General features: G+C 36.7%; 1 protein-coding gene across 1 annotated transcript in view; it reads right to left on the bottom strand.

Moving 5' to 3' along the window:
* cdh12b (cadherin 12b) overlaps nt 1-13234 on the bottom strand; it is a 92419-nt gene that overhangs the window by 41059 nt on the left and 38126 nt on the right. The window contains exon 3 of the mRNA XM_027008526.3: nt 8453-8747. Within this exon, the coding sequence (XP_026864327.2) occupies nt 8453-8747 (295 nt within the window). The remainder of the gene's footprint in view (nt 1-8452; nt 8748-13234) is intronic.

The following is a 13234-nucleotide window of genomic DNA, read 5'->3' on the forward strand; positions in this document are numbered from 1 at the left end:
GCAAATTGACATGCAAATCCAAAAATTAGTGCTTTCTCCATTTTATGCCTCAGTAACATCAAAACATTTCCTCATTTTATGTGACAAAGAAATTTATACATATATGTTTTCTGGAAAATTAAAGATAACAAAGATTTTTTCATTCTCTAACTAAGCTAATATTTTTAAAGACTAGAGAAAAAACAGGGCAGTGGTAGTTCAGTGTTAAAACTACTTGACTTGTAATTGGAAAGCTAAACGATGTAAGTGTCAGCTAAATTATGTAAATATCCTTTTTTTTGTGATCTTCCTATAGATTTCCAGGACTTCTCTCATCCAGTAAGCAGGTCAGAATGCTGGTAAGCGATGGTTTCCCCACCTGGAGGGTCCAGGTGAGTTTCTCTGCTATTTGGATATTAAGGAACTTGGGTGCTTTTGAAGATTTCCACAAAGGAGCCATTGATGTTACTTTCCTAAAGTCAATCACCATCTCTTTTGTTTTGTCCACAATCAGAGAAAGATTGCTGACTTTGCACCACTCTGTTACCTGCTGCACGTCCTCTCTGATTTGTTGTTCCTTGGTGATCCACCAAGGTCATGTCTTCAGCAAACATGATGATGTGTTTCGTGCTGTGGCATGCTGCACAGTCATAGGTCAGCAGCATGGACAACAGTGGACTGAGCACACAGCCCTGGGGGGGGTCCCAGTGCTCAATGTGGCAATGTGGCAGTTCCCAATCTAGATAGTCGTATTCTTTAGCACCACTTTGCTAAATTGTAGAGTGTTTTTTCAGTGGTCAGTTCAGATCACACCTGATCACATAACTCATAGATCAGAAGTTAACCAGGAAATGCTCCCCCATTCCATATGGAAATATTTTAATTAATCCCAACAGGAAGCCACAAGTTGACAATAATTAGTGATCATCTACCAAGGGTGAAAAATACCACTAGCAAAGCCACAAAGCTAACAACTAATGGCATGTTTATTAACTCACCAGCAATAATATAGTGGATAATGCACTAAATGATAGAAGGGATAAAGAGAGAAAAAACAGATAATTTAAATTAGAATAAATGCATAGGAATCAAATATAACCTACATGATTAACTAGAAAACTGCTATATATGACATTTAATCACTAGCACTATACAATTAATGCCCACTTTATAAGCAACACCCATCTAGTGTATTGGACCTCCTTTGAACTTCATAACTGCAGCAAGTTGTTGTGGCATAGATTCTGATAGGTGCTGAAATCATTCTGTATGAAACCTGGCCTGTGTTGACAATCTCTGAAAAGTAGACGGAGGTATTGACATGCTCTGAACTGCCAGTTCTACCTTCTCCCATTGTATAAACAGCTGACATGAAGGGATGAATGGTGACAATGCTTAGGTAAGCCTTACTGTTCAAATGTCCATCCACAGGTATCACAAGGCTCGGGGTGTGCCAAGAAAACATACTGGAGAACACAACCTTCTCCCCATTCTCACTCCTAAGATGACCCACAACACCCTCCTGGAGGGCCTCAGTTATCAAGACCCTTCCTGGCTCCGCCAAGTTTGCTTTTCAACCCTATTATCAGGCCTTCAAAGCTTCTTGGTAAGAAAGGGTATAACTTCTGCAAGAAGACATGACCTAACTTGAGGGCCCTCCAGACCTAGCCTAGGGAACTCAAAGACCATAAAACACACCTCTTGCAACTTGAGGATAAATTCACATTTCAGAATGCCTAGATCTGTGAGCCTTACTAAAAGTCCATATTCCTGAAGTACTGCTGGATTATAACCTTTCTCCAATGAAGAGTTGCCTTCTGAGCCCCCACAATACCAAAGTCAAATAAAACTATATTTTTCTTTCATTTTAATGAATAAAACCAAACACTTGATTGTGTGGACTATGAATCCACAGTACCCGTCAATGCATTTAACAAGAACTTCAAACTGGATCAATTAAGAGATATATAACATATATAAGAGATATAAGATATATATATATATATATATATATATATATATATATATATATATATATATATATATATATATATATATATACATTCCAGAGTCAAATCCAACTAGCCTCATTACTGTTGAACTGTTATGGGACTCTCTCTATATATACATTTGTTAAATTTGTCCCTATGACTTGTTGTGATAAGTTATCCATGAAACTATTATATCTATGTCTTACCCCTATCATTGTAGTATTTGCATATTAACCTTTATACTTGTTATTTTTTTAAGTGATTATCTGTTGAAGTATAATAGGCTGAGGAAGACTATTTCAACCATCAATAATATGAAAACTATAATCTTTATGTAATAATCATACTCTCTATCTTTAAGCTGTGTCTCTCTTAAGGATGAATGTAACTGTTTCCTTATATGTGGTTGTGTGTTTTATATTGTTTCTTTTTTCTTTTCTTTTTCATTTAGAAATATGCACATACAGTGTGATATTGAATTATTTTTTGTTTAGTATACTTACTCAAAGAAAACGCCTGATTTAGCCTAAGTCTGAAACATTGAATATGCATGAACAGGTCAGCTAAGTCCTCCCTTCTTGCACCGCCTCCAGATCAATAGAAAAAAAAAAAATCAGCAAGGAACAATGAGCTGTAATTCCCTTAGATAACTTTGCACAGAATTATATATCTCACCCCTTTATCTTAGATAGTAACCACAGCAGTAGTAGTAATGGATCTAACTTCCCATCCACTCTCTGGATATGTTCTTCCCACTCAGGCATTCTCCTCAATATCAATTTACTTTACCATAGTAGCCTCTTGGCTAATTAGCATTAGCTTAAGATTTTGTGTGTGTGTGTGTAGTTTTTGGTCTATGGTTTATTCAATTTGATGTTATTTAAAAAAAAATCATGCTTTTATTTTATGCTTTATATTTTATTTATTTTATTCATTTTCCTTATTATTTTTTCTTTCTTTCATTTATCATTTGTTAGACAGTTTTGTAGACTTGAGCCAAGTCTGCAAACATTGTATTACTTACCTTATAACATAGATAATTTATTTTGGTTAATCAATCAATAAACTTCTCATTTATTTATTAAATTGGTTATCAGTATATCTTATACAATGGTACTTGGTCACTGCACAGGATATGAACTCATTTCAGAATGAGACTGTCACAATTAGTCCCTCCCAGCGTCCCTGTTCCATGTTTTCCCTGTTTTGTGTATTCTAGTTCCATGCCATAGTTTTGTTTTCTCTTTGTTTTTCTCCCTTATTTCTACCTTGTTAAATTTTTGTATTTAAATCCTGCCTTGTGGCCTTGCTGTTGACTGTTCATTGTGTTTATTTGAATGGTTATATATAATATTGATATAACACTAATTAACCTTCAGTAATTAATCATTAATAATTGATACTCATTTTCCTATGTTTAGGGTAATGCCCCATGTTAATAATTCATAAATTAAATAAAATGAATTTTGCTACACCTAAACCTTTACTCCATATTCATCAGCCTGAACTTTTGACACCTGACAGAAAGGTTTCATTGATTCATGTTCCTTGCACCATATTCTCCTACCAGCATGGTGGAGCAGAAATGTGGATTCATCTGACCAGGCATTGTTTTTCCACTGATAACTAAAACAGTTTTTACACAATCCTTTGCCCACTGGAGGCTTGTCTTTCTTTTCCCCTAGACAGAAATGGCAACTAGTCATCTGCTAATATAGTTGTAAGATGAAATACCAGTGTTTCCAATTTATGATAAAACTTTCCTGAAGGACAGTGCAAGAGGCTCTCTGTAGATGGTGATAATGTGTGTGGTGTTTAGGCTAATTTATAGGACAGTTTAGACATTTTGGAACGGAGGGTGTCTGCTCAGTGTGAAACTGCCAATCCCCAAGGTAGGCATCACTAAAGGTTTGACACAACATTAGTCAGTTGTCTACAAAACAATTACAATGGCATTAAGCCCCAAACCAAAATTCTTCAGGAGTATGTCCCTGTGCTTCTATGCTTTGTTAGCAGATATATTTCACATGATATAGGCCTTTGTGCGCAATGTTACTGGACATAGACCTCATTGGACACAATTCAAAATGATCACTTTTAGCAAAATGATACCTAAACAAGAACAATCAGGTGGAAAAGCACAGAATAAAGATATAATAGGAAAGTAGGGCTTGTTAACCATAAAGAGCGAGTGTGCCAGTCAAGCAGAAACATATTTGATGCCAATTGTTAAGTCAGTTGGTCTCAGTCTATATATGAGGTGTGCTCCTGCTTGGTGCTCCTGCACAAATTATATGAGTATATAGCTTTTAGATCTATATTTTTTCCATATTGTAGTTACCAAACCTTTAACCACTTTTGAAGATTTATAAAAATCTATAAAATTTTGGCAGGTAGATTTTGTTATCTTCCAGACCTACTACCAGGTAATCAAAAAATAAGGGCCCTAAACTTGGTAGGCATAAACTATGCCTTAGGGAGATAGCTTGTGCCAAATTTAGAGGCACTAGGTCACACGGTCAGCATTCTGCAACATTCAGATACACTTACACTCATCAAACCCAGACTAAAACCTTTAAGAAGCCATTTTGTACTTCTTGTAGTTATTATCTATTCATTTATTTATTTATTTTAAATTTTGTTAGCCAGAGGAGAATAGGCTCACCTTTTGAATTTTGGTTCCTCTCCAGGTTTCTTCCTCATGCTCAAAGGGAGCATTTCCTTGCCACTGTTATCTTTGGTTTGCTCACTGGAGGCCATGACATAGACAGCTGCAAAGTTGCTTTTTGGAAATGGCTGTTGTAAAAATTGCTATATCAATTTGACTTTCACTTTCTGCTGGCCAAAATAGAGTGCAGGCATATTTTGGAATGAAAGGACAAAGCAGCATTCCATGGGCCTTCGAAGCAACCATATGATCTAGGAGCCACAATCTTGGCAGAATTTGGAAGCTCTAGGTCACATGGTGGGCTGTCTTCAGCCATTTCATTTTGCTGATATAGGCCAAGCATGGAAATAACATAGTAATATTCCACAGTCCTCTGGACAAGCTGTGCAACATGGGAGACCCAAATGTGGTAGGTATGAACTATCTTAGGCAATCAGCACAACGCAAGGTTGACCATTCTCACATGAATGGCCTCCTGGGATCTTTTGATATTTCCCAAACTGGCCAAGCACAATTGAATTAGAAAGTAACATTACAGGGGCCATGGATCAGCCATGGAACCTAGATGCCCCAATCTTGGTGGACATAGACTAGGCAACAGGGTGACATTGTCTGCCAAAACTGAAAACCCTAGGAAAATGTCCACATCTCACGATCCTTTGAATTTTCCTGCCTAACCTGCACAGTTTAATTAGCCAGTAAAAGCATGAATTAGCCCAGTATGTAGGCCATTGAACGTAGGACCCCAAGCCCTAAGTGTTCAGTCAGAATTGTAAGTTGCATTGGATAAAAGCGTCAGCTAAATGCTGTAAATGTAAATGAATTGGATAGTGAAAACAACACTCCAGGGGCCTGCAAAGCAGCTGAGTCACTTAGGGGCCCCAATGTGATGCTCATAAACTAGGACTTAAGGAGGCTAAGTTTGAGTCTATAAACCTTTAAAAGGTAAAAAGGTTCACTATCTGTTTTTTTTTTTTTTTTTAAGTGTTAGGGACTAACATTACCAAAGTGGCCAAATGGATGAACAAGCTTAAGCTGCATTTATTTATTTTATTTTATTTTTTACATTTTTGCATCACTCACATAACAGAGCAAGGCATGAAATAACATAAGTAGTGTGTGTTGTCATTCCAAAGCAAAGAAAACATTTTAGAAACATTTTATTACTTCCTCTAAGCAAATACCACTATAGGTGTCCTTCTTTAGCTAAACCTAACAAAAAATATGCTTCTCTGTCACTTACCAGCATTCTCATCTCCCTACCAGTACAAAGTACTGTACAAAGTACAAAGGGGGTAACAGAAATGAAATTTCTTCAACCTTTATGCATATTAGCTTAGGTAGTTTAATTCATTTTAAAAAAGTTGAAATAAGTTATCTTGAATGTGAACATTAAAGTAGACGATGGTATTCAGGCTCAGTACTGTTGCATAAAATCAGAACATGTTTTCAAGTTACTGTTACATAACATGAGGAAAGCACTGATACAGGCGGTTGCATGTTAATGAACCATAAATGTGATACTGTCACATGATATAGCAAAGATACTAGACTTTATCACAAAATGAACTCTCATTTTCATGATTATAGCACCATTGGGAGTGAGACTGGGTTGATATGAAAAGGTATCAAATATGGAGGTCTTGTTTGGGATATGTAGAATAAAATCTGTATTTGAGCAGACATGGCATCTTTGGACAATCTACTGAAATAAAATACCTGTAATTAAACACTCAACATTCAACAAAGCAATACCAGATAGGCTATTAAATCAATCTGACTTTATAAATTATGCATGGTTGGGTTCCATTATGCCACTTGAAATTTATTCTGAATTTAAAGGCAGCAGAATTTAGCTTGGAATTTATGGGACAGCTGTGCGCATCAGAATCTGATGCAAAAGGGCAACTTTGATGAGAATATTCTGATCTTCACTCTAAAAAGTGTTATGTCCAAGCTTTAACATATGACCATTTAAAGTTCACTGTAGTTTTTGTTTATGCTTCTGTTTATGCTTCTGTTTCTTTTTCTTTAGTTTCCATTCCTACTCATATACTTAAGACTCTCAAGTGGTAGTGTACCTGGTTGCTTTAATTAAAGTTAGAGTGAAGATGGCTATTTGCCAGTGACACCAGAGCCTGCCTTCAGGAGTGATATTGTTCCATGGTGCCACTCACTGTAACCATGTGTAGCCAAGCCAAATGAGTCTAAGCTTAATTACACTCCATAAAAGGCTGTTCAACAAAGTAGCTACTACAATAGAGCAAACATTAAATCAGGGAAGAGAAAGAAAGATAAAGAACAAAGAATCACCCTCTGTTGGTTTACAACCTTAGTGTTTGGTTTTAAAGAATGAACAAAAGAGACAGAACAAAGAAACAATCTCTGCTGGTTTATATCCTTTCTGGTACATTTAATGGCATAGCTATAATGGCTTGAAAGGATGGCTTTAAGATAGTGATTAAGTTGAATAAATCAGTTATACTGTATTTTACTATATTGTATTATTTACCTCTAATCAGTTAGTCACTGTCGGCTCTAGCAGCAGCTTCACCAGTGCAGCGTAAGATACTGCTGTTACAAAAAAAAAAAAAAAAAAAAAAAAAAAAAAAAGCTACTCCACATCTAAATCAAGACTATTATAGTGGTGCTATATATTTCCCTAAAGTCACCTCTGGGGCTTGTGAATTGTGTAATGTCACATTAAGCATTGTATTAAATGTGACATGTCAAATCAGATATGTCATTACTTCTTTAACAAACTGTGCAATGCGGATTTTGTGAGCAGGACGACAGTGTTCATTTCAGTGACTTGTAGTTACAGCTATTGAATTAGACTATGTGGAAATCAATAGACCAAGTGCCCCATTTTTATGGTAAACCATTCAAAGGATGGGCTAGGGTAACAGTTAGTTGTTGTTTAGCTGTTAAGATCAAATTCAGACCTTTAAATAATGATCAATAATGCAGTCACAAAAACATATGGACTATATGTTGAGTAAGCTATATGCTTACCCCATCTAGGTAAGCCCTCTATGCTATACCAATAAGGGTGTTTGGGCAAGAGTCTTAACACTACACTGGCCTGCCTCTGTAATGTGATTAAAATTGTAAGTTGTTCTGTATAAGACTGTCTGCCAAATGTGTAAAAAGTAAAAATGGAATGGGGAATTGTACTGCTAGTATATAATCAGGTATGATAACCATTTATGAAGCTATAATATCCTAAGAGGCTGGATGATCCAATGTCATACTGACTGCTGTGTGTCACCTCACAGGACACATGGAGAAGGTAAAAATATTGACGTGGATAACTACTTAAATCTCCTATATATCCTTTTAGATTATTAAACTAATAACAAATCATTGCTTCATTGTAGTGTGTCTTTTGGAGTTTATTTAGCAGCTGCTGAACAAGTTTAACTTAGACTTTGAGGTTACAACTATAGCTGATTATTACATTTTCAACCTTTTTGACCTTGTGTGCATTCATCTGGAAGAAAAACAAGATCAAGGACAAAAACCCATGCAGAACTATTTGACAGGCAGTGTTATTCAGGTACCGTGGAGAGCAATTTCATGCAGTCAGTGGATAGTCAGTTTTAAGGCCTTGGAAAACTTTTTTTTTTTTTTTTTTTAATTGAAAACCTTAAGAAAATGCTCTAATGTGAGAATCGGTATATTACGTGTAGAAACAACTTTTCTATACTACCTTCTATGTAGGACATCAGTCTCCTAATACAATAGTAAGTTCTTAAGAAAGTTAATAAACAAGTATTGTTGCAGTATCAAAAACCAGTTAGCACACCCTTACCCACAGGTGACATCTCAGGAACACTAGCTGTGTAAGGACCCTCCAGAAACTTTGGCTCATTGTCGTTGATGTCCTGGACCTTGATCACAAACTCAGACTCAGGTTCCAGGGGGTGGTTTGTATCGATGTCTACAGCCTGAGCTCGAAGTGTGTAGTAAGGTTTCTCTTCCCTGTCCAGGCTGCGTAGGGCATGGATGTCTCCTGTGGTCTGGTCAATGGTGAATATGGTGCCAGCTCCCTCTCCCGAGAGGGTGTATTTCACGGCACTGTCCCCTTTATCCAGATCCGTGTGCAGCTGAGAGAGCAGAGAAATGCCAGACAGTAAATGAAATGGAAACAGCAACTGTGGACAATATGGTATGGGATGGTAGTCATAGTAATTTGATTTTATCTTCACTGTAACATGTGCATCTTCCATCAGTTGTAAAACAATTCCATAAACTATGAATCATCAAACACTGTCTACATAGGTGAATGAGGTCCTCAGACATTCAGGGATGCATTTCCTCCAGATTCTTCTGTATGATTGGCCAATTTGATTTTCCATATCATTGTGTTCTTTCACACACAGGGCAGTAGTAACAAAAAGAACCTTGAAGGTAATAAATTATTAAATTGGGGATTTCTATAGTAAGGAAAATCTAATTTTCAACTGGATGCTTGCAGACACAAATGATGTGATTTAATCTTTTATCTGAATAATGTCTTAACCTGATAATCTGACCTCATTCTGTCTGCATATTACAGTTTTGTTTTGTTTTTTCTCCCTAAGATGCATATTACTGTGATTTTCTTTTTCTTTACTTATGACACATTGATTCATTCTTAAATGTTCATAAATGTGCACATACCTTGTTTTTCTCACACATCTTTATACCCATACAGCACCTCGAAAAAACTTATTTGAAGATATTTCTTAGCAAAAAGGTCCTACTCTTTAGCTTTTAGTAAAACAAGAGAACTCACTATTTCAATAAGGGCACTTGCATGGTAGTTTTCAAGTCACAGTTAAAAATCAAAATATGCTGCTTATAAAAGAAAAAAAAAAGAAAAAAAAAGAGTGCTGTTATATTAATTCCTGTTGTCATATAATACCACATCAGTTATAACATTATCACTTATTAAACATGGGCTATGGGTTATTTTTTATCATTACTTTTTATTATATTTCTATTATGTTGGGATAATAAAATCCTCAAATCACACCCTAATATGATTTGAATCACATTGATAATAGCAGCTTCTGTTCATATGACCTCAGTGTGCTAAAAACATTCTGTTTGTGTGGCCAGTCAGATGTATATGAAAGGTTTTATCCCCTAATTATCTACACCCTCTATCCTAACAATTAAAGATGAAGTTTAAAGACCAAAGATGCCTGAAAGAAAAAAAAACAACAGCACATTTTTTGATTAAATGCTGGCTCGAAAGCTGAGCTGTACTAATTAAAAATTCCATTAGGCTAACAAAAGTAATCAATGACATAAAGAGATTCATTAATGGGGGAGTAGCACTAGAGTGCTCTTTCTAATGTGCTGTCTCATCTACTGGGTCCTGTAGAGCACAGGGGGGAACCACATCATCAGGCTCAGGCACACACACACACACACACACACACACACACACACACACACACGCGCACACGCACACACATTTTTTTCCCCTCCTATCTTGTCTCAAAAGTTCAACAGTGTATTGGGGGAAAACATATGTCAAAAATAAGAGGTATGCATTAAGAGTATTAAAAGTAGTCAGTGTGCCCTTATGCTCAGAGTAGGCTCCACAATAAGATGTCTTCCTCAGTTTGTGTCCTGGCATCGACATAACAGCTAGTCAGAGAACATCCGACAGTCGTAAAGCAGGAGAAGCAGGAAGTAATCGAGTTATTGTTATGCATATTCGATAGGGTTAGGTAGCTGAGAGAGCAAAACCTGTGAACTGAAATGGCAAGCAGGGAGGAAGACAGAGAGAGAGAAAGAGAGAGAGAGAGAGAGTGAGTGTGTGTGTTTGTGTGTGTGTGTGTGTATGTGTGTGTGTGTGTGTGTGTGTGTGTGTGTGTGTGAAGAAAGTGTGTATTTAACAAACAACACAATTTGCTGTTCAAGCTTCAAGATAATAAATGCTCACATTTACAGCTCTACTGGTTAGGAAATTGCTGTTGTATAATTTGAAGCAGATCAAGCTATTTTCCCTTTCCAGGGCATCTGTTTGCATAGATGCATTGTGGGAAAGCCAACGGTTTTGTAGTGGGCCCATCAAATACTTCACCATCTCACAATAGCAGCAATTAGCAGGCAGCTCTGCTGCCCGTGGACACAGCAGGGCTGTAAAACGTACAGGAATATTGGGAGTCCCATTATCATTAGGTCTCTGTCATAGAACCAGAGAATCACCAGCTCGACATCAGGGTAACCTTTTCAATGGTTTTACAGTCTGTCCATTGACCCACCCCATGTGTTCATCAAGGTATTCATCCCAGAAAAAAGGCAGGGAGCAAGAAAGGAGCTTCTACATATAGCATAATCTAGCATGTGTGTCACACACTGGAAGGTTTTGAAAAGCTGTATATTAATGCCTTATTATTCATCCAGTTTAGTCAAATAGCATAGAATTCTTTAATCCAGCTATGGAGACTGAGTAGACCAGTCATCAGTTGGTATGTGTGGATGTATTTACTGTCTTACATCAGTCTGAGTACGCACAGTGTGTTCATGAAATATGGCAGTTATGCCCCAGCAGAGCTGCTGTACACACTGTACACTTTAAGCTGTATTATGTATTTTGTGGTATATATAGTCAGGCATGACCTCTCTCTCCTCTCTTTCACTTATCTTTATTTATTGCTCTAACTCTTTCTATCTCTCCTCCTTATGTCTCTCTCTACCTCTCTCGCTCTCTCAGACTCCTCCTTATCTCTCTTTCCATCTCTCTTGATCACTCCTATATCTTTCTCTACCTCTATCTCTTTCTCTACCTCTCTGTGTTTCCCTCTAAACCTCTCAAGATGTTAGAGGGGGCTGTAGAAAACTCAAGGTCTTTTTCCATTTTTTTTTCCTTCAATGACTGTTTTATCTCTACAGCTCAGCATCAATATAAAATGATATGGGGCCTGAAAAGTCCTTAGTCCATTTTCCTTTATAGTTAAGAGGTGTGTAAACAGGGCAAGACTTTCTTTATATCTCTCTTTCTAGGTGTTTACATTTTATTGTTTATTTTCATCTTCCTGTAGTTGAAAAGACATTGTGCAAGTGTGTGTGTATCAACTGTACATGTGTTTCTTTATTCTGATGTTTATGTTTAAGATTTGCCTAGGCATGAACAACCCTTCATAATGGATAAAGTCAGACTGTGGTTAATCAGCAGTTGGTGAAATCAATGTCATGTTATATTCTATATCTTTGCTACTCAAAGTGTCTCATAACAAGCATTGAAATAGAAGCAGGTCCATTCAGTTTCTGCTGCAACTGAACTAACTATCAAGGGAAGATGAATGATTTGACCAGAGGAGTAGGAGCAGTACAGCACTCCTAACTCATGCAGCAGGCATTTCTGTCTGAATATGACATAAAGTATTTCAGTGTTTCAAGGTTTAGGGGGGTTATACAGAAATTGATTCAGGTGTCACTCTGTTAATTCAGTTGATCCAACTAGACACCAGCCTAATTATCTCCCCAATGAAGTATATCAAGAATATTGTGAAATATATGCAAAATGCTTGCAATTACCTAATAGAAAATGTTCCATGAGTTCCAAACTATAATGTCACAGTTGTTCCCATGAAACAAAAAGTGTCTTATATACATTTTCTATGGTTTATAATTCATATTAAAAATAACATGAAAAAAGTAGAAATAAAATCTGAGAATAGATCTACTTTTAGCTACATAATATCAAACTTTGACTCTCTTTGCTATAGTATTGGAAAAAAGCCAGTAAGTGATAGTGATTGAAGCATTAGCTCCTGGAGCAATTCAAGCAGAAATCCCATTATTAAAGGATATCAGACAAAATGTGGGAAATGGTATTATATTGGCACAGCAGATAAATGACATCATTATCTTTTTTTCTGATGCTCTTTTTTGGTGAAGCTTGCATGCCTCATCATCAACATACATTACCATTGTAAATGTCTTCAGTTCCCTAAACGTATTATAATGGGCCACTTGATTATTGGCAAGTCAGATGCATAATTGAAGTCAGCGTAATCCTTATAAATGACTTCACATCTGCAGCCTCAGAATTAGTTTGGCACTAGGTCTAAATGCCACAGAAAAGTATGCAGGTCCTTTAACCATAGTTGGGCTATGACTTTAAATTAAGTAGTCAGTGTCACATTTTGCATCAATCCTCTCAATTAGACTGTATTATTGAACATATGGCTGCTTGTCCCTAAATTTGTAAGGCTAAAACTTGAATAATACCTGATCAAGCTTGAGTTGAGAGAAATTCTGAAGTCCTCACTGTAGTAAGTGAAATTTATTTTATCCTCACTGTGAGGTCTTTTAGGCAAGATATAAAGTGGTATAACATGGTTAAAGAAATTCAAATCCATTAGATCTGAAGAAATGCCTCATTGACTTGTTTTTGTCTGTTTAGAGTTTCACCCGTAATGGGACATCCATTGCCAGTGTTAGGTCAGGCTTCATATTACTGTCTATATGAAAGGGCCATTGCACATTGCAAACAGAGTCGCCATAAAAATCATGGTGAGACACAAGCTCAAACAGTCAGTCAGCATTGCTAGTGAGAAGCTTGCATTTGGCCATGGCTCACTTAATGCTT

Source organism: Electrophorus electricus, chromosome 15 (genome assembly GCF_041902795.1).
Source record: "Electrophorus electricus isolate QZ-2024a chromosome 15, ASM4190279v1, whole genome shotgun sequence".
Taxonomy (NCBI): domain Eukaryota; kingdom Metazoa; phylum Chordata; class Actinopteri; order Gymnotiformes; family Gymnotidae; genus Electrophorus; species Electrophorus electricus.